General features: G+C 38.2%; 1 protein-coding gene across 2 annotated transcripts; it reads left to right on the top strand.

Annotated features, from left to right (window-relative positions):
- Window positions 1-64: 64 nt before the first annotated feature.
- LOC121954971 (bifunctional 3'-phosphoadenosine 5'-phosphosulfate synthase 2-like) lies at window positions 65-20,539 on the top strand. 2 transcript variants are annotated; one of them, XM_042502734.2, is made up of 13 exons: window positions 65-2,347; window positions 2,806-2,948; window positions 6,460-6,574; window positions 6,905-7,140; window positions 7,262-7,400; window positions 7,506-7,624; window positions 11,995-12,108; window positions 13,127-13,238; window positions 13,951-14,156; window positions 14,412-14,547; window positions 16,641-16,909; window positions 18,107-18,336; window positions 19,686-20,539. In XM_042502734.2, exons 2-13 carry the CDS (start codon window positions 2,922-2,924, stop codon window positions 19,825-19,827), a joined length of 1,845 nt encoding a protein of 614 aa, XP_042358668.2. In that variant the 5' UTR covers window positions 65-2,347; window positions 2,806-2,921; the 3' UTR covers window positions 19,828-20,539. The 2 variants fall into 2 exon arrangements, with proteins under 2 accessions (XP_042358668.2, XP_042358667.2); XM_042502733.2 differs by having other exon boundaries at window positions 2,254-2,948.
- The last annotated feature ends 247 nt before the right edge of the window (window positions 20,540-20,786 follow it).

The following is a 20,786-nucleotide window of genomic DNA, read 5'->3' as shown; positions in this document are numbered from 1 at the left end:
CAAAATAGTTCTGTATCAAGAAAACAACTTGTTTCATAGCTCTCCTGTAATAGACTCTAATGTATAGTATCTTACAATCTTTTTGGTACCATTTTCTACTAAGGCTCCCTTTATACAGCGTTATAGGTTATTGCTGTTTCAGTTCATGTTCATGGAAAGTTTATCAATTATGAATTATTTATAGATCAGGAGCCATTTAAAGGAACATCTTTTGGGTGTACAGGATGTCCAAAAGCCATTTATTAACTTATTAACATTTAAAACTGCAGACTAGATGGATTAAAACAGATTACAGAGAGTGACCATTTTGTTAATAATTTCCACAGAGAGATGATGTTGGTGTGCTTAGTTGACAAAATACAAGTGCTGGAATAAGTAAAAGTAGCCATACCACAATGTAGTAGTCTGTTGCAAGTAAAAATTGTTCATTGAAAACTTTACTTTCATAAAAGTACAAAAGTACTAACATTGAAATATAATTAAAGCTGAAAACTAAAAGGATTTGTTCAGCTGAAAGGCCCATTTTCAAAATATATTTCTGGATTATTATTATTGATGCATTAATATGTAAACATTACAAATGTTGCAGCTGGTGAAAGTGGGCCAGTTTGAAATACTTTATGTACTGCCAAGTAGATTAATTCATTAAAATATATAATAAAGTATTAGTTCATTATATTTTATATTAAGGATCTGACGCAACAGAGTAGCAAAAGCTATTTAAATCTGTCAAAATAAATGTAGTGGGGTAAAAAATACATTTCCCTCCAATCAGTAGTGGAGTAAAAGAATAAAGTAACATAAGGTTAATGGTGGAATCTAACAAAATACATTAAGTACTCTACTTAAAAAGAAATTTGAAATACTTGTACTTCAAATTTCTTTCTTTTCTTTACTTTTCAACCTTGTCCAGGCTGAAATATACTGGCGTTACCCTTTAAGTAACATTTTCAATGCAGGACATAAATTGTAATAGGGTATTTTCACAGTGTAGTATTAGTATTTTTACAAAAGTAAAGACTTGGAATACTTCCCACCCCAAAGCTTGAGAGGTGGTTCTCGACAAATGACAGTGACATACATGTATTAGCTCCAAAAAGTCATCTTTCCTTTCCAAAACCGGCTTGCCTATTTCACTTTTAATAGCTGTTGTTTAATCTTGCTCACAGATATTGTTTGATTTTTCAGCCAAAGCTGTTAAAAGAACATCTTACATAAGGCTACTTAGCTAATGATTCTCGTCTCATTAGACGTGTGCTCGTGTACACTATGTCCCAAATACGATCATAACCAGGATAAGCCTAAAGCCTACATTTTTTAAGCCTAAATTTATTCACCAAAAGTAAAACACTAATAATAGGCTATAACAAACTACACTACGGCCGTCTTGCTACTGCTATGAGCCTATAAAGCTGAGTTCGGCTTGGTGAAATTCTGTAGTCTCATTTAGCCACTTGTTAGCAACTGTCCTTTTTAAGACACGTAAAATCTTCAAAGTTCATGAGTGGGGTATTTACTCTTTTTTTCTATTTTATTTTTCAGGCTTGGAAATAGTGACATACCACAGTGATACATATAGTCAGTAATAAAAATAAAATAGCTCTCTAAACAATTAATAGACCAAACCAAAAACAAAACAAAACAAACAAACAAAAAAAAAACCCAGAGAGCAACTACTAAGAACATTCACAAAGTCATAATAATGGTATTTAGAAAAGAAAAGAAATTGTTGCCCTCTTGGACCACCACTTTCTGGCTTATGCTCCCTTTCCCCTCTTGTTGTATGTAAGTTTTTCAATTTCCTTTACTTAATAATTCTTTCCACCTCTCTATAGAAAGGATTAATTTCAGAAGCCAGTTTTTTATAGTAAGTTCAAGAGTAGTTATCTTTAATATTCTAATTAGGTAGACATCCCTGGCTTCCACTACTCCTCTTGGGATTTTGAATGGGGTATTTACCGACGTATTTTATGTCGTAGAATAAAACATGAAGGTCTCCTAAACCGCTAACCACAGACCTTATTTAAGGCTAACCAAAAACCCATTCAAAGAAACCATTGACTTTGAGAGGAAGGAACCATAAGTGATAAAATGACAATTCATTTATGAGTTTTAGTGCTTTTAGTGGGGATCTCTCTGCTTCTCTTTGGCATTGCTTTGTGATTTTCTCCTAAATGTATTAATATGTCCTCACAGTTCATTTCAATGTGAACTCCAAGAACCCCCCCCCCCAGGAGGGTGGGGGGGCGCCGAGGGAACGCTAGCCCTGACCACCAAGTATGTTAGAACCGCCACTGGAGGACTCTGTACCTTAGGCTGAATAACATTAGTAAAAACTTTTACCGAGGTAAGAAACTTTCCCCCGTTTCGCTCAGATCGAGTTAACCTTACGTTAGCCCAAATGTCATTAGCTTTCAAGTTAGCCTGCTGTTTTATTGCAGTTAATGTTTTCTTAACGGTTCCCCTTCAATCTTTCTCTCTGTGACCGAGCTGAGTGTGATTCACTGGCAGTTCCCTGTAAATGAAATAACACGAGCAACAACTAACTCGGTCATTGCTTGGAGGTGGTGTTGGTGTAATTCAATACAGCAGTTTAACAATACTGTAGGGGAATATTATGACCAGCCTCTGTCCCAGTCCTGCCGGTTTTGGTGCTCGGCCCCGTCGTGTCGTCTTACCCGAGCATTGGCTGGTATTCGCCGAGTTATGCAGATTTGTGTCCGTCGGAGGAGGAGGGCTGGAGGCTGGGCCAGCGGAATGCTACGTGTCTTGGAAGTCCCGTTTAAAACCCCCCTCTCTCCCTAGATTATCAAATTTTTTGGAGGCTACAACTCGACTCCCTCCTCCGGGCCTGTGTGAGAGCGTGAGAGGCGGTCGGAGACCCGGTGTTCAGCTGTCTGTCGGCGGTGTTTGCAGTCGAAATGTCCGGCGTGAAAAAGCTTCGCACGGTGAGTAGATGTGGAGATAACGGGGAGAGAGAAACAAGTGAAATGCAAGCTGTCATCAGATTAGACGTGAAATGTTTGTCAAAAGTTTAGTCAAGTGTGTGTGTGTGTGTGTGTGTGTGTGTGTGTGTGTGTGTGTGTGTGTGAGTGAGCCGGCAGCGCCCGAAAACTTCTCCAAAGTAGCTTTATGCCAAATAAGTGTTTCATCAATGACTGTCCGCTCTGTGTTCTCCATTTTAAGCAGTGGTGGAAGAAGTATTCGAATCCTTTACTTAAGTACAAGTACAAATACCCTGTGAAAAAACTCTGTTACAAGTAAAGGTCCTGCATTGAAAATGGTTATTAAGTAAAAGTAAGTAAGTATACGTATTTAAAGTAAAAGTACCCGATGCAGAAAAACTCCAAATTAGTTTAAAAAAATAATAGAAAAGTACACCCCAAACTCAAATTATCAAGAAAAGAAGAAAAAACACCCCCCCAAAAACCCTCAATAGTGTTAAAAAAAGAAATAGGGAAAACACCCAAAAACTCAAAATCATTTTAAGAAAAGAAGACAAAAACATCAAAACCCCGCAAAATGATTAAAAAACGATTTGCAACAATCTGAATTTGTAAAGTAACTGAAGCTGTGAAATGTAGTGGAGTAAAAGTATAAATTAGCATGGAAAAAATTACTCACTAAAGTACAAGTACCTCAAATTCATAATTAAGTACAGTACTTGAGTAATTGTACTTAATTATGTCAATGGTGCTCCAATACACAGAAAAAGTTGTGAAAAGTAGCCCGAATAGATGATAAGTTTTCCCTTCAATGCATTGTGGCTTTAAAAAGTTTTCTGAAACGCTTCGTTCACTCTTTCTGCCTCTTTACTGTAACTTACTCCCAGGTGTGATGGTTACAGACTTGCCTTGACTCTGAATAGGCCGGTTGTTGTAGTAAACGTATCCATGTCAATTTGGCCCATTCATAACGTAGTGAGGGGGAGAAAGAGGCCACTGTGATGCTGCACAGGAATGCTGCCAACTTGCAGAGCATGTGTGGAGTCATCCTAAGAATTGGAATAATGAGCAATATATGGAAAACTTCCATGCACAAACCTGTAATTTGTCTTTGACCAGTGTGAGAGACTTTGTCCCACATAACATTTTGAAGATACACCCCTTCTGTTGTGCACACAGGGCGTGACTCTGATTCCACCATATAAAGTCAGATAAAGTGAAATATCAGCAGCTGTTTGAAAACTAAAATGTCTGCACCACTTTGGAAGTATAGATTTTGTTCATACTTAAGTGTGAGTATTTGCTGCTTTTTCATATCATTGTCAGTTTGATGTATTTGATTTTTGAACTTTTGATTGTAGGTAACAATCTATTCGAATATGAAAACATGGACATTTTTCCACAATTTTCTGACATTTATTGACAAAAAGAGAAAATAACAGACTAATTTATTATGAAAATAATCATTAGCCAAGTTGCACCTTTATAGTCACTTCCAATTTTCATTTAGTCACCCAAATTCTGATTATTACTTTGACAAAACACAATATTATCTCCCATCATTGCACATATGCGTTTAGTTGAGAATTTTCTGACCACTGTGTTATCGCAGTTTTATCTTTTGTGATTTCCTGCAAGATGTACGCTGGGCTCGAAGTGACAGGAAAAGAGTTGCATAAGGTCTAGCAAATGTATATTTACAAGAGTTTATTGAATAATTCTTACCAAAAAAAAGTTTCCAACAGAACAGTACAATGTAAAAGCAAGTAGAATCAAATGAGGAAAAAATCATTGATTTTAATGATATAAGATTAATAATGTGAAGTTATGGATTTGGATAAAAGTATGTCTAAACGGAAGAGTCTTTAAGTTTTCTTGTATGCAGTTAGGAATTGATTTTGTTGAGAGCGCACACACTCAAAAAAAGACATCATGTTCCCGACTGTTGAAAGGAGGGGAGAGCAGATAAGGAGCAGTGTGTTGTTCAGTGAGACCCTGTGATGAACAGAGTGAAGGTGTCTCGTATGTATGGAAGAATAGTGCCATTTGTCTTGTGGGTGTGTACATGCACAAAGTGTAGGTTACGTGTCCTTCGGGGAATATTATACTCATCATTAGACTATGTAAAGCATTTTTGTCCTGCTCACTAGCTGTGAAATGCTGCTCGAGGTGCATTAAAGCCAGACAGTAGTGTACATTTTCATCCTTCCACAGTACTTGAATGTCACACTTTTGTTCCCAAACTGCACATTTTTGGAAAAACTTTTCAACGTATTAGTCATATTTGGTTTGACTTCTGTTTTGAAGTACGAGCAGATTGTTATCCATAAACTGGGAGAGGACCATAAAGTATAATTTTATATGCGATCTTGCCCACCTCCCACCCACCTTTATGTGTGATATGTCAAGGTCATTTAGTACTGCGATCATGGCAGTATTTGTGTGTAAGAAAGGGCTCTTTAACCCGTTGGAACCTGAGCAAATTGGCTTGATTTTTTCCCAGAATCATGGGGAGAAGGCAATGAGCAACTTAACAAGGAATGGCCAAAAAATGAGCAAGAAATGAGTAAAAAGTTACAAGAAAAATTCCCGAAAATAAGCACAAAATATATTTTTAAAAAGACCTTAACAAAATACATTACAAAAGAGGAAAATATATATTTTATTCTTTTTCCTGTAACATTATAAGATTTATATTTTCTGGATTTTTTTTTTTTTTTTTTTGCGAGGGGGGTGTAATATTTAAAAATTACCACTAGCTAATTTTCAGGTGATTTTCTCATCAACGTTCACAATTTTTTTTGCAATTAGGGAGACATTTCCTGTCAAGTTGCATCTTTTCAAAAGAAATCGAACCAATTTCTCAGGATTCAGAGGTTTAAATGCTTGTGAAATGCATCATAAGAAAACGGATGTCAGTCCAGCTGTTTAAGGGTTATCTGCACATTGTGAGGTGAAGACTGAAACCAGGCGAGGACAAATAGCAGGGGACGTTTAAACTAAAGTTGGGTTAAGACAGGTTGTAAGCAGGGTGGTTAGTGACTGAAAGGATAAAGAGGAGGCGGGGGTGAGTGTGCAAAAAGTGCAGCCATGGGATGGATGCAGCAGGAAAGAGGGGAAAGTGGGTGCAGATCGCGAACGTGTGGGCACGAGCACTGCCACATCATCGCTGGGCTGCACGCAGCACACTGGACACATTGTCCAGTCAGTCCTCTCCCTCCCTCCCTTCTCTACCCCTCCCCTTTTAGAAGTCAATACAGCCCTATTTATCCACAGCCTGGTCCACACAGTCACTTTGGATAGAGCATGTTAAACCAGTCATGCTATGCTAAACTGAGCTTTAATCACTATGTAAATTACCACACTGTGTTAGTTTGCATCTGACAAGTCTTGTTAATTTATTGCAACCAGACCCGTTTGCCTGTTTTTTGCATCAAGCTGTCTGTATCATAAGTAACTCCCTCATGAGCCACTTTATCTCTCCCCTGTCTGAGCTTGTTTTCTTCTGTTTCAGGATCTCAATAGGTCGACCAATGTGGTGTACCAGGCCCACCATGTTAGTCGGAGCAAGAGAGGGCAGGTCGTGGGCACCAGAGGAGGCTTCAGAGGCTGCACCATCTGGCTCACAGGTGAACCTCTACAGTCTTAAATGATAACCGTGTGTTGGTCATGAGGTGGCTCAATCCTTTGCTACTAAATAGGGTTTAATCTGATATTTAAACCCTTTAACCCCTGGATCGACATCAGTTTGCTTGTGCTGCATTCAGACATCTTTAACAAGCACTTAAACCTCTAAAACGTGAGAAAATTGGTTTGATTTCTTTCCAAAACACAATTTTTCGGCCATTTCCTTGTTGTCTTCTTTCCATGTTTTTGAAAGAAATCAAGCCAACTTGCTGTGGTTTTAAAGAGTAAAAAAACAGTGTTGTCACGGTTACATGTTTTTGTTTTTGATCCAGGTTTGTCAGGTGCTGGGAAGACAACCATCAGTTTTGCCCTGGAGGAGTTCCTTGTGTCCCACGCTATTCCATGCTACTCACTGGATGGAGACAACATTCGCCACGGCCTGAACAAGAATCTGGGTTTCTCTGCTGAAGACCGTGAGGAGAACATCCGTCGTATTGCTGAGGTGGCCAAACTGTTTGCCGACGCCGGGCTGGTGTGCGTCACTAGTTTCATCTCTCCTTTTAGCAAGGTCAGGAAGCAGGAACAGTGACATTCACATGCTGATGCACATCATGAAGGGTTTGATCATAAGATGTTTTATCCAAAATCAAACAGCAGTGTAGAAATATGTATACTGTTTTCTCCGACAGGATCGTGATGAAGCGAGGAAGATCCATGCCAGTGCCGGGCTGCCATTTTTCGAGGTGTTTGTCCACGCCACTCTTGAGGTGTGTGAGCGCAGGGATGTAAAAGGACTTTACAAGAAGGCTCGCGCTGGAGAGATCAAAGGTCTGGTCTACAGTGTAGTTCACTCTCACTTTATTCAGGTCAAAAGTGGAATATGAACGCCAAATGGGTTTCAATTACATCTCTTTTTATGGCTTCACATCACAGGTTTCACCGGGATTGACTCTGATTATGAGCGTCCAGAGGTGCCAGATCTTGTGCTGAAAACTGGAGAGCTCACGGTGAACGAGTGCCTTCACCAAGTGTTGGAGCTGCTCAAGGAGCAGGTGGGTGTGACATGACCATGACTTTACAATACATGTTTTATCTCGCACCATGTCCGTTTACATTTCTGTAATGATGGACGCTCTCCCTGTTTTCAAGACAAATGTCAAAGCACACAGGTCCAAGCTGTGCTGTGTGCCCAAGGCGCCTTAATGCAAGTAACGTAACTGACGTAATGTTAATACTGATTAGTCTGTCAGTACACGGAATAATATATCCTTATTTAAACAAGCAGCTTATGATGGGATGATGGGATACACTAGCTGACTTCCTAAAAACCAAACAATGCTCTTAGATGCCAAACATGAAGAAGACAAACTCACTAGTCCTGGATTTTCTAGTCCAGCTATGGCAACTTTCACATGAAATAGGAGGGCTTTGTAACAACCAGGCAGAGGACATCATGGATGGTGTTTGGTTGCTCAGAGCAGATGACACTATTGATCACAGAGGTTAGGTAGGTCAGTGTTGCACCAGAGAGTAATTAGTCAGCTGAGACAAATTAACCACTGTATGCACACAATATGTAACATATGATTTCAAAATATAAGATTATCAAGTCTAAAAAGACCTATATTTTCTGAAATTATTTGAATACCGAAGAATAACCTATAAAAAACCATTCTTGCTGTACATTTACATCTTTCACAGATGAGAATAAATAGAAGTCAGATATTCTCTGTAACACTTTATAATAACCATCATCAATAAATGGGAAATTGATGAACGTAATTGTTTGTAAACTGCCTATAAACATCACTTTGATAGCTATTATAAAGTTGTAACCGGTGATTGTAATACTTTGTTAAATGATTAATAAGTACTGTAAGGTGCATCCCGGGCTAATGTTTATAATTGCACCACACAGTATTTATTAGTCTTTTACAAGGTATTATAATAATCAGTTACGACTCCATTCAAATAATGTTTGTAGATAATTTTCAAACAAATCATCAATCATTTACAAATGCTTAATATATATATTTTTATTATTACATTGTTTGTTAGCTGTAAAATAACTATTAAGTAAAGTTAAATTAACATTCAATTTACCATTTATTAATAAAGCGTAACCTTGTCCTCAGTGCCATTTTCATCCACGGATCACTCATTAACATACAAAGGAATGACAGATCCGGCCACAGATATAGACAGTTGCTTCTGCTGCCAAGTCTCAGGCTTTGCTGGGTAAAAAGTTCCTGATAAAGTGAATGAGTAAACACATAAGCTGAGTTGTTGCCATTTTATGACCATGTCAGTGTGGCAGAGGTGACTTGCTTTGAAATAAAACAATGTTGTTGCTAAACCACTTTGTGAAAAGATTTTAAGTTGGCGTTCTGTTGCCTGCAGCTAAGAACATGACGATGTAGTGACAATAGTGTAACTCAGGAATCTGTTGTGGATATATGAATGAATTGATTTGTGAATGGAGTTTGTATTATAGTGTCATTCATCTGATCATGCCACACATACTGAATATGCAAATATATTCGCCAGCAGCTGATGAGATACAGGTGTGGTGTAAACATGCATTTCCGTGCAAGTGCCCCAAGGCATGGACTGTGTCACAGCAGGTTTTTATCATGTGGAATAATTTGTACATCTGCCTTGCTCACTTGACAAACCGAGGTGTGTGGGATATTTTGCCTCACTACTTAAACAGTCATATGACAATGCAGATACCTTGGAACTGTCACAGGAAGTGGTGGGAGTAAAATGACACATCATAATCGTAACTGTGACACCACTTACGCCACAAATGCAACTGTTGAATGCTGATTCAACAGAGTTTTGTTAGGCAACTCAAATGATGGCATTTCTAAAAATATGACTACTTTTTTTTTACACGCCAACAATCTGTAAGGCACCGGAATGAGACGCTGACATGTGATGGCACGTCCATGATCTTAAAAGATGTTTTAATGCTTGGTTACACTGAACTGGGACGCAAACATGTATGCAGTGAACAAAAAAGGGGGTGGCAGGGTTTATTTTTCTCTGAAGGCCTCAGTCTGTTTTCTTAACTCAAGCGCTTACAACCTCAATTAGCCAGCTACTGATTTATGATTTATTTCTTGTCTTTTAATTTTGAGTAATTTAGACTAAAGCAACAGGACTCTACATGACAAAATCTTAATTGATATTGGATATAATGCAGCAGTTTTTTTAAATTAAACAAAGTGCCCCATTCATTAGTTTCATCCTGACTTCAAACTCAGCATTGACAAAATTATTCTTTTGTAGAATATATATGTATAAATGTGTACTGAACACTTTAGTTACATTTGGACCAGTTACAGCTAAACCTACTGTAGACAGTCTGTGTAATAATGTCTGATTGAGCCCATATGTGAATAGAGCAGTTAATTGTCTGGAGAATTCACAGCGAGTGGGCATGTTGCTGATGTCTCTATCATGAGGCTTACCCAACACCAGAAGAAAACAAACATCTGAGGGTGAAGAAGAAGGGCCATATACATGACAACGACAAAGAAAATGTCTAATGAGAGCTTATTTCAGTAATAGTAGAGTGGATAACCACAAAAATTGTGCTTTTTTTTTTGATAAAAGCATGAAATTTAATAGTTAGTGCAAATCTTTATTTTCAGATGTGGAAGAAAGTGAGATTTAACCTCAAACATCAAATCCAAGACAGCTGCTTGTCCACCAGTTGCTATGTTCAAATGTGTTTAATTTAGAAACAAACAGTGTGGGGAAACATTTAAGGAGTAATTTCCAACTAATTTAGGGATGCTTATTAATTTGATGATACGTCTTAGATCACTAGACCTTAATAAGGTATCTGGACTCGTTTCATGTTTATATAAGAGGTGGTTACTATTGTTGTCACCTTGAGTAAATTTGTATTAACTGCTCTAATTTGCATTGCTGCACACAATTTACACGCTTTAACTATTCATAATATATTTTGCACAGACATAAAAGTACCTTACACACCTTTGGGAGGGGTAAAGATTGATGCAAATTTTAGTAGTTGCTGTAATATCCATGGTTGATCATAAACTAATGGCAGATATTCATGGCAGATTACAGTGATTTTTCATCGATTCAGGTAAGTGCTGTCCCTGCTGGAGATCTTTTTCAGTTGCCTCCAATAAAAGGGAAGCTATTATTTGTTGACAGTGTTGTTGACAATATAGGTGCGAACCTGTTGTGTAATGTTTTCAAAGTTATGGGTAATGAAGCCATTGTTTTGCCAAGAGATACTGTGTTTGCAAAGTTATTAAATAGATCGAGGACACATTCAAAAGAATGTCATTGTGAGAAAATGACGTATATTTGCTGAAGAGGTGTGAAACTGTTAAAGACGGTTCATCTTTGTACATTTTCCACTCAAGCTCATCATCATAATCTAGCAGGATTATTGAAAACATGTCCAGAATGTATAGAAATAGATGCTCAGGCTTTGGACATGACAAATGAAAGTTACATAACTGGGTGTTTATTTGCAAATTTCAAACGATTGCTTACTTTTTCTGTGAATTTTCACATTGACCTCGACCTAAATGCATTTCCTTAAATTCTGGTTATCTCAGAAGTATCACTAAATGAATTGGAAACCCTGATTTAGCTGGCAATGATAACTTGATTTTCTACCTTGTATAGCTCCAAAATTAAACCATTGAAAATTACACCCAGTGGACCACCTTGGATTTGACATGTGTGAAAGAGAAACTGCGGACAATGTCTGGACCTGATTCTCTGAACATTGCCAGGAGTTCATATGAGAAAACGGCTTTAGATACTGCTTACAGTCTGTCACCTGGTTGCTACCTTTTATAAAGTCCCAGCCTCACCTGAGCGCTGTGTCCAGGAATATACCGAACACAGCAGACTTAGAAGAACGTAAAAAAATGCAGGCAGACGGCAGAGCGTCTGCAGATAAAAACACCACCACATACTTGTGTATATTGTAACCTTACAGAATATTTATTTTTTCACGTACGTTTCTTAATCTTCTCCCAGCATTTTGTCTATCCATGAATGAATTCCAGCGAGTCGAAATTATGTTCGAATACAGGTTCATTCTAATATGTTTTAAAAAGAAAATGCCAGGCAAGAAGGAAAAAAAAAAATTACGGGTTTGGAAAGTCATGGAAAAGTTTTTAAATTTTGAAAATGTGTGGGAAACTTGTCTTTAGGTCTTGGTTAAATAAAAAAAAAACAATCTGAAGATGTCACTTTGGGCACTGGGCAATTATGGCTGCCATTTCTCACTTTTTTTTTTTTACATTTTATACATTAAACATCTAATTGATTATTAGATCATGGAAGTAATCGTTAGTTGCAGCCTTACATGTCAGCCTTATCCTTCTAAAAAAATAATATTCCTTTTTTTTTCTTGCATTAGAATATTGTACCAGGCGAGATCATGGAGGAGGTGAATGAACTCTTTGTTCCGGAAAACAAGCTGAATCTCGTCGTAGCTGACGCGCGTGTACTTCCCACCATCAACATCACCAAGGTAACCCACCGTTCCAGAATACAGACTTCTTTTTTATCACAAAGCAAATTTACAAGGGGGTCAATAGTGGACATGGAGGAGAGCTGCTCTTGATGAGTGGACCCTGTGTACTAATGGTCTGCTTGAACGTTCCCGGGTACTAATAAAGACATAAAAACCTAACAGGCATACAGCAGTGTGCAAATACAGATAAACAAACCAGGGCAGCACTTTGTCTACACACAGGCACTTTGAAGTGAACTTTCTAATTTGAATTAAGAGGGGACATAAAACATAATAACGCTTCCATCTTCAGTCTGTTATTCATCCAGGTCTGTGTAAGTAACATGTTACCTCACATTGTCTTGTTTTGTCTTAGTGAGTGATTTAACCTTTTGAAACCTGGATCAACATTTTTCTTGTTTTCTTGTGCTTTAACAAGCATTTAAACCTTTGAAAAGTGAGGATATTGGTTTGATTTCTTTAAAAAAAAGTGAAAGTGAAAATCACTCGAAAATCATCAATGAACTGCAACAAAATATCAAAAAAAATTATTTTTATTATAGTAGTAGTAGTAGTAGTAGTAGTAGTGTATTTCAAATTCGATCACAGAAAAAAAAAATGTTGTTTATATTTCTTGATTTTATTTTAACACTTTCTTTCTTTCTTTCTTTCTTTCTTTTTTGCTAATTTCAGGTGTTTTTTTTGTAATTTTTAACTAATTTCTTGCAAATGTTTGGGCCATTTCTTGCTAGGTTGCTTGTCACCTTCATTCCGTGTTTTTGGAAGAAATCAAGCCAATTTGCTCACGTTTCAAAGAGTTAATGTTCTGATCTCGTTCATAAGGCTTTGATGTGGAATGAGAAGAGTGTAACCCTGCCATCCAGCATTCGTACCTGCTTTCCTTCATAGTGTACTGACAGACTTCTTGATAATTGTATCAACATTTACAATACACTAAACACCATCAGTGCAGTTATATCCATATGTTCAATGTCTTTCATGCAATTCATAGAGAGCAATTGTCTTTTGTCCACAGTTGGATCTACAGTGGGTGCAGATCTTGTCAGAAGGCTGGGCGAGCCCTCTGAAGGGCTTCATGAGAGAGAGAGAGTTTCTCCAGGTCTTACATTTCGGCAACCTGCTGGATGGTAAGACTCGATGGCATATATTTACTCTTCTTGTAACTTGGGCTGCATGTTCTCCATGTGTAAATTGGTGACGCTGTCCCTGTTTGTCAGCTCCGTGACAGCTGGGATAGGCTCCAGTGCCCTCTGACCCTTAACAGGATAAGCACTTATGGATAATGTAATGAATGAATAACCTGTCAGGACATTGTCTTCAAACCACCCTGCCCTAAAAGGCATGCACAGCAGTATAATATCAACCCTTGTTTAAACTTTTAAGGTTTGGATTAGTTTGCATTTGTACAAATGCCAGTTTGAGTGGCAGAAGCTGGAAATTTCAACCATTAATCCATTTATTTCAGCTTACTTTTTCTATCGATTCAAATTTCCTTGCCTGGTAACTACTTTTAACACACTCTCAACTGCAATATTCAGTGTTCAAGTGTTCAATTTTCTCATTATGTGGATACATATTTTTAAATCAAATGGTAATTTGTATTTTTTCTAATGGATTACAATTATCCACAGTCTCACCAAGTACCTCCTTGAAGCTGCAGAAGAACCTCTGACTCAGAATAACTGCTTCAAGTGCTTATTCCCAAACATGAATTGTAACTTACTTTTGTTTGCAGTGTATTTGTTTTCTTAAGGTTTACAATATTCTGTAAATATGATTTCTGGAATGGTATTTGCTTTGGGTCACTGGTTGACATCACTTCACCCTCTTCTGTCTCAGGTGGAGCCATCAACTTGTCTGTTCCCATCATCCTGCCTGTTAACGCTGAGACCAAGCAGGAGCTGGAGGGCTGTGCAGCCATAGCTCTGGCGTACCAGGGCGCACGTGTGGCGATTCTCAGGAACCCAGAGTTCTACCAACACCGCAAGGAAGAACGCTGCGCCAGACAGTGGGGCACCACTTGCCCACAGCATCCTTACATTAAGGTGATAAAGCATTCATCAAATGTCTTTAACTGGCACAGTTACAATTTTAATGTCTAAGACATGATTGCACCGCTGATAGTAAGATCTCTGCTACTCACACCATTGTTTTTTTATGATTTAAGGGCAAATAAAACAGAAATCATACCCTAGAATAATATTAACATAATTCAGCTCAATTATTTTTTTAAAAAGGAATACTAAAGGTAAATATTTGAGTCCACAAAGGAGTAATTGTCTTTTTATCACTTTGTTCAGATGGTTATGGAGGGGGGTGATTGGCTGGTAGGTGGTGACCTGGAGGTGCTGGAACGTATCAAGTGGAACGACGGACTTGACCAGTACCGCCTTACTCCACTGGAGCTCAAGCAGAAGTTTAAAGACATGAAAGCAGGTTCGAAAATCTTAATTACTCAATCACAAAACTACAGTAACGACCATGAAAGACACAGTGGCATACAATGTGTTGTACTGATGTGACACTCATGAGTAATACCATTCCTTAAATATAATATCTATCACATCTGGTGAAAAATTGAACAAACATAAACATGAAGCATTATATTTAGCAGTGCACCGTTTGTCTTTCAGAGAAACTTGACAACCGACCAGATCAAAAAAATGAAATGGTAACTTTAAATCTGCATGGTGACGTTTGTGTTCAATGATCAGTGGAGATGTACAGTGTCTTTCTGAAAAGTAAAGAACAGTGATATTTGAGAACCAGTTTTTACTCTCACTCCCCCACTTTGATGTGAATGCTGTGTTCATGACTGTGTCATTTTTTTTTTTTACACCACAAAGCAGTGCATATTATTTCATTTTTGTTTCTCAGTATCCTCTGCTGCTCTATGGTCCCATCCTGATACTACTGTTACTGGTGTGAGCATGTTGTGATTTCATGCACTTCATGGATAAGGCTGAAAACAGTAATAATAAACGTTTTCTTATTGTTAACAAACCCCATGAAAAGACCAGAACTAGTCCATCTCTCAATACTTATTTTGTTTTGGGCTCTCACACCCAAGTCTTTTTATTCCTATTGAAGAACTAAACCTTTTAAAATAGTTTAATAAGTATATAATGTCATTGTTAAAATATGCTAAAATAGCCAGGGACTGTAGTTTTTAGCAATCATTACTCAAACAGAAGGATGTAGTGCTTTTTTGGGGACTATTTTTGCTGCAGATTTGATGTTCTGCTGAGTATTTAGGAAATTATATTTGGGATTGACAGGAAATTAACAGCACTGCTAAAGCTGGTGGTAATAATGCCAACAGTGTTAATCTTTTAATATGGTGGACGGATGGACAGGCTTTTCTCTGACTCTCATTTCTTCGATTGTTGTTTTTCATTTAGTTTTTCCTGTGTGAGTTGCAAAGCTTATCAGAATGCACAGACTTTGTTGGCTTATTAGCATCATGTGAAATAATGAAAAGCGGGCAATTGTTACACAAGTTCCCTGGTTGCTAAAACAGTGTTACAAATGCTGCTCCTGTTAACATGGAAAATTTAGGTCGGGTTCAGATAGGACAGCATCTGCGTCTTGACTTTATAGAGGGAGAGGGATTGCAGGCTAACAAGAGGGAATCTTTTTGCTAATAAAGGGGCGTGGCATGCACCCTCGTCCACCCTCAAATCGCCTATTAGATGTCAACCAGTGCAATATTGACAAGTTGTTCTATAGTTTCTTGTCAACAACAGAGCGCTACCACAAAGAGGAATAAGCTATATTGGGTTTTACTATATATTAAATATTTGTTAATCAATTAATTTATTGTTAGTTTTGGTCTTTTTGTGGGATTTGTTGACAATAAGGAAAATATAGAATATCAACAGACTTATCCCCTAAGGCCGGAGATATACTTGCTTTGCATGTGTTCACATACTTGCTTTGCCCATGCACTACATGTGCCATTAGAGGACACACCAGAGGACTCAGGTCATATTACTCTGCCATATTTGCATAATGTAAACAATAAACACTGCAATGCTCAAGCCAGTAATCAAATAATTAATTTTGAGATCACCCCGGATCTTGGCAGAAAAAGCAACAGCGGCGCCATAGCGTCATAGATGGTATGTATCAAGCATGAAGTGACAATAAGAATGTTTCTCTCGCTCTGACAACACTCCCACCGTACGTGTGCGTATTGCATCTTGTGGCGCATCGTATGAATTTCAGAGGACGTGCTTAATCAATGTTCTGAACAGATGCAGGATACACAAGGCAGCCATCATGGGAACACATAGTTAAAAGCAAGTATATTTCTGGCCTAACACAAGCCAATAGCAAATTTCCGCTGTGTGAATGGCATTATGAGCATGTTTGCAGTGACAGTAATTAAAATCACAGTATTCTTCACATATTTTGGACTGCACAGATTATGGAGCTCAACAGCTCCACTGCACTTAAACACTGCTGCTATTTCTACAAATACTGGGATGTGAACTTTATTTTGTTCTCCACCATGTTGTCCTCCTTAGATGCAGTATTTGCATTCCAGCTGCGTAACCCAGTCCACAATGGTCACGCCCTGCTGATGCAGGACACCAAGCGCCGTCTGCTGGAGCGCGGCTACAAGAATCCAGTCCTCCTGTTGCACCCGCTCGGCGGCTGGACCAAAGATGACGATGTGCCTCTGGACTGGAGGATGAAGCAGCATGCTGCTGTCCTTGAGGATGGCATCCTTGACCCAGCCAGCACCATTGTTGCCATCTTCCCCTCACCCATGATGTACGCTGGACCCACAGAGGTGAGGAGTAGTGATGGCCTATTGTTTAGACAGAGGTTACAACCAGTCAGGGTCTCTAATGTTCAACCATTTACCCATGTCGTTTAGGTGTGATTGATTATTAATCAAGTGGAAAACTCTTGGGCTGGAAAATCATATCAAGGGGAAGTTTGAGAATTTGCAGTCCCTCAAATGTCTGCTTGAGGCTGGCTTCAAAATCGTGTCATTCCCCATAGACCCCCATGTTACATTCCCCAACTTTGCAGCAGAAATGTTTATGTTTGAAGCCTGGTGCTAAAAACGGTTTTGTTCTCTATAGATAATTACAACATTCATGACAATGGATTTTTATATAACTCGCCCATTAACATTTTATTAAGGCTACATAATTAAAATAACTGAGTGACAGGTGAGTGTGGTATGTTGTCAAGTTGCTGACATACCAACAAAGTTGATTAGGTAAAGATAAAAATATTATGTTAACTGTAAGTTTATTGAAGCATTTTTGTCACCTAAAAAAGCCTTGATCAGGAACATTTGATTGTACTAAAAGAGCCTTTAAGGAGTCAGATGTTTAGTTTAAGGTAAGTACATTTTCACATGCTTGTGAAAATTAGCATTAGCATTATCACAGTTAACTAAAGACTGTAAATATTAACCATTACAACTTCATTTATGTTGCACTATTCAGTGATTTACTGATTCATGCAATACAAAGTGCTGAACATAAAATAACAAATACATAATAAATACATAGAATAAAATAAAAATAAGTTAAAACTGCAGGCTAAGACAAGATAAAACAGCCACTGGTTAAAAACACATTTCAGGAGAATGCAACAGAAAAAAAGATGTCTTTTAAGATTTCATTTGAAGGTTTCAACAGATTTAGACCTCTAAGACCTTTAGGCAGACTGGTCCAGAGTTTAGGGGCACAATTAACAAGACTGCCTCTACATGCCCTCTGACCTCTGGAACAATTAGTAAGTTTGGTTCTAAGGATTTTAGCGACCTAAGCAGGCACATATATTTTGACCACGTCAGGCAATAGGGTTAGCTCCATGCTCTCGTCCAAATATGGTCTCTTCTGGCTCCAAAATCCAAGACAGCGATGGTCAAAATGCCAACTCGAGTCCACAAACCAATGGACAACGTCATGGTGGCTACATCTATGACTTTTATGCAATCTATAATATCACCCTGCAAATATCTCATTAGGTTCAGTGGCACTGTAGAGCCAGAATGATCGCCGGAGCAAACTTCTACATTGTTGGCCGGGACCCTGCAGGCATGCCTCACCCAGAGACTAAGCAGGACCTGTATGACCCCACACATGGTGGCAAGGTCCTCACCATGGCCCCAGGTCTCACCTCTGTAGAGATCATCCCCTTCAGGGTCGCTGCCTACAACAAGACTAAGAAGGCTATGGACTTTTACGACAAAGAGCGGTAAGTAAAAAAAAACAAGAGGAATCTGCAGATTTCTCTCGTGTGTCAACTTACCTCGTGTTATTTATTTAGTGTATTAGTTTTTTACTGACATGGTTGTCCTGATGTGAACCTAAGTGCAACTAAACTGGAGCAAATGTAACAAAATCCAGTAGATCATTAGTGTCTTTTTTTAATCTCTCTTAAACTGTGAACCATCTGTGACCCTGCATTTTTTTCTTATTGGTGCTGTAAGCAGATTGTATTCTACATTTTAAAGGGACAGTTCACGTCAAAATCAAAAATGCACGTTTTTACTCTTACCTGTAGTGCTGTTTATTAGTTTAGATTGTTTTGGTGTCTTACAGAGTGTTGGCGATATCGGCCGTAAAGATGTCTGCCCTTTCTCGAATATAATGGAACTAAATGGCACTCGGCTTGTGGTGCTCACAGCAACAAAAAATATGTTTGAAAGGCTCAACAATAATGTCTCTTTCCAGAAATTATGACTCGGTTACTCAAGAAAATTCACAAACCTTGTTGTGAGCAGTTTCATATGGGAACTATTTTCTCTGTACCGAACTACCAGCCCGTTCTCATTCCAACTTGTCAAATGCCGCTGCTTTGACTGCGCTTTCAGCATACAATCCTGATGAAAAAGGGCACCTTTTCCGTCTGCATATTTCCATAGAAGGTATCAGTTGAGAATGCGGTCGTGTTATTATACCCCGTTGGACGTCACTTGAGAACATGGTGGGACTCAAACATTTCGCTTCAACATGATATAACACAGAACAACGTCAGGTTGAGTGCTCATAATAAAAGTCGCACGAGTGCAGCTGAAGGGCATAGGACATATTTTTTGTTGCATTGAGCACCACAAGCCGAGTGCCATCTAGTTCCGTTATATTGGAGAGAAGGCAGATATCTCTACGGCCAATATCTCCAAAATTCTGAGATGCAGCACCAAAACAATCTAGATTGACAAATGGCACATCGGGTAAGAAAGAAATTATGTATTTTTGATTTTGAAATGAAATGTCCCGTAAAGACAAATCCCAAACCCAAACCTCTGACAGTGTAAATTATAAGGTTCCATTTTGTAAATTTACATCCACCTTTTTGGCATTTCTGTACAGGTTTAATTATGTCATCATTTAATTTGTAGGCATTATAAAAGTTTCCAACAATTCTTTTTTTTTTTTTTTTTAGTTTTTCATTTCCCAGTTGTTTTGCTTTACAAAAAGTAAACAACATCAGCATGTTCATACAAACAGCTCACATGTAAAAGAAAGCTAAAACACCTCTAATAACCTGTCCTGCCCACTGTCTCCATGCTGCTGCCCTGTCCTCGTCCCTTACCCTCTCAGACATGCTGATTTTGAGTTCATCTCTGGAACCAAGATGCGAAACATGGCTCGGAGCGGACAGAACCCTCCAGATGGTTTCATGGCCCCAAAGGCCTGGAAGGTATTGGTCGAGTACTACTCCTCTCTGCAAAAGAACGAGTAATCAACGCAGCACTCAACTCACCGGTGGATAGAATCGGTTCTTAAAGGGGGTTAAAGGTTGTTGGGTTTTTTTTGTTTTTTTTACAAGTCTTCAAATCAAATGACTTGTCTTAAGCAGTCGGAGCATAAAACTATGTGATTTATAAATCCATTGTATGTTTATACGCGTATTAACTTAAGCTATGTATTTTAATAAATTAAAGGTAACTTGAGATTCTTCTTTTTTTAAATATAGGAGCACATCCCAAGACAGGGAAATCATTTTTGATATTTACATGTAATATCTGAAGGATGCATGACAACTATGTAGATTTCACATTTTTTTTTTAGCATTTTATGACAATTATATATCACTGTCCGTCCTGTTATTTGTACAACCTGAATGAAAGTTGCAGTTTCATTACTGCCTACAGTGCCTACTTGTTTTACATGTATGGATGGTAATTAATTCATCATGTCAGTATTTCATACTGTTGTGAAATACGACATTTTTATAATGTGAAAGTGCCTTTCTCTCAAATGCCAAAACAGAAATTGGTTAAATTTCTTGATGTCATTTGGTTGAAATGTCTCTGAGATTTGTATGATTTTATAAAGTGGGCATGTGCATTCATGGAATAAAGACCTGCAGTTTTAGGAAGACAAATGCAGAAATAAAGAAGGTTATTTGCATGATACTGTGATATTGTGTACTGTAACCTAAAGGAAATGCCTTTTGATGTAACAGATTTATTTTCTTGTCATTGATATATTGGTACTGATTTTGTCTCTGTGGGGTGGTTATGCAACACGCGAAATTGTGTGTGTACAAGGTACAAACTCATCAGCTGAAGGTTAAAGGTTGAAGTCGAGCGGGCAGTGCAGTGTGGCACTCTGTGACTGCAGAGGCAAAAGTACAGTGCTGCCATCTGCTGGTAAAAGGTTGTACGGGAAAACACTAAAATATAAGAAAAGGAGCAG

Source organism: Plectropomus leopardus, chromosome 13 (assembly GCF_026936395.1).
Source record: "Plectropomus leopardus strain MGB_pleo_1.0 chromosome 13, ASM2693639v1, whole genome shotgun sequence".
Lineage (NCBI taxonomy): Eukaryota > Metazoa > Chordata > Actinopteri > Perciformes > Serranidae > Plectropomus > Plectropomus leopardus.
Note: the sequence above shows the minus strand (reverse complement) of the source record. Positions and strands in the feature narration are given on the sequence as shown.

Bases quoted from the DNA above. Each gene is read 5' to 3' on its own strand.
- LOC121954971 (XM_042502734.2), top strand. From the start codon at position 2,922: ATGTCCGGCGTGAAAAAGCTTCGCACG. The intron at 6,575-6,904 runs GTGAACCTCTAC...TTTTTGATCCAG, and splicing joins CTGCACCATCTGGCTCACAG to GTTTGTCAGGTGCTGGGAAG. The intron at 18,337-19,685 runs GTAAGTAAAAAA...TTACCCTCTCAG, and splicing joins GACTTTTACGACAAAGAGCG to ACATGCTGATTTTGAGTTCA.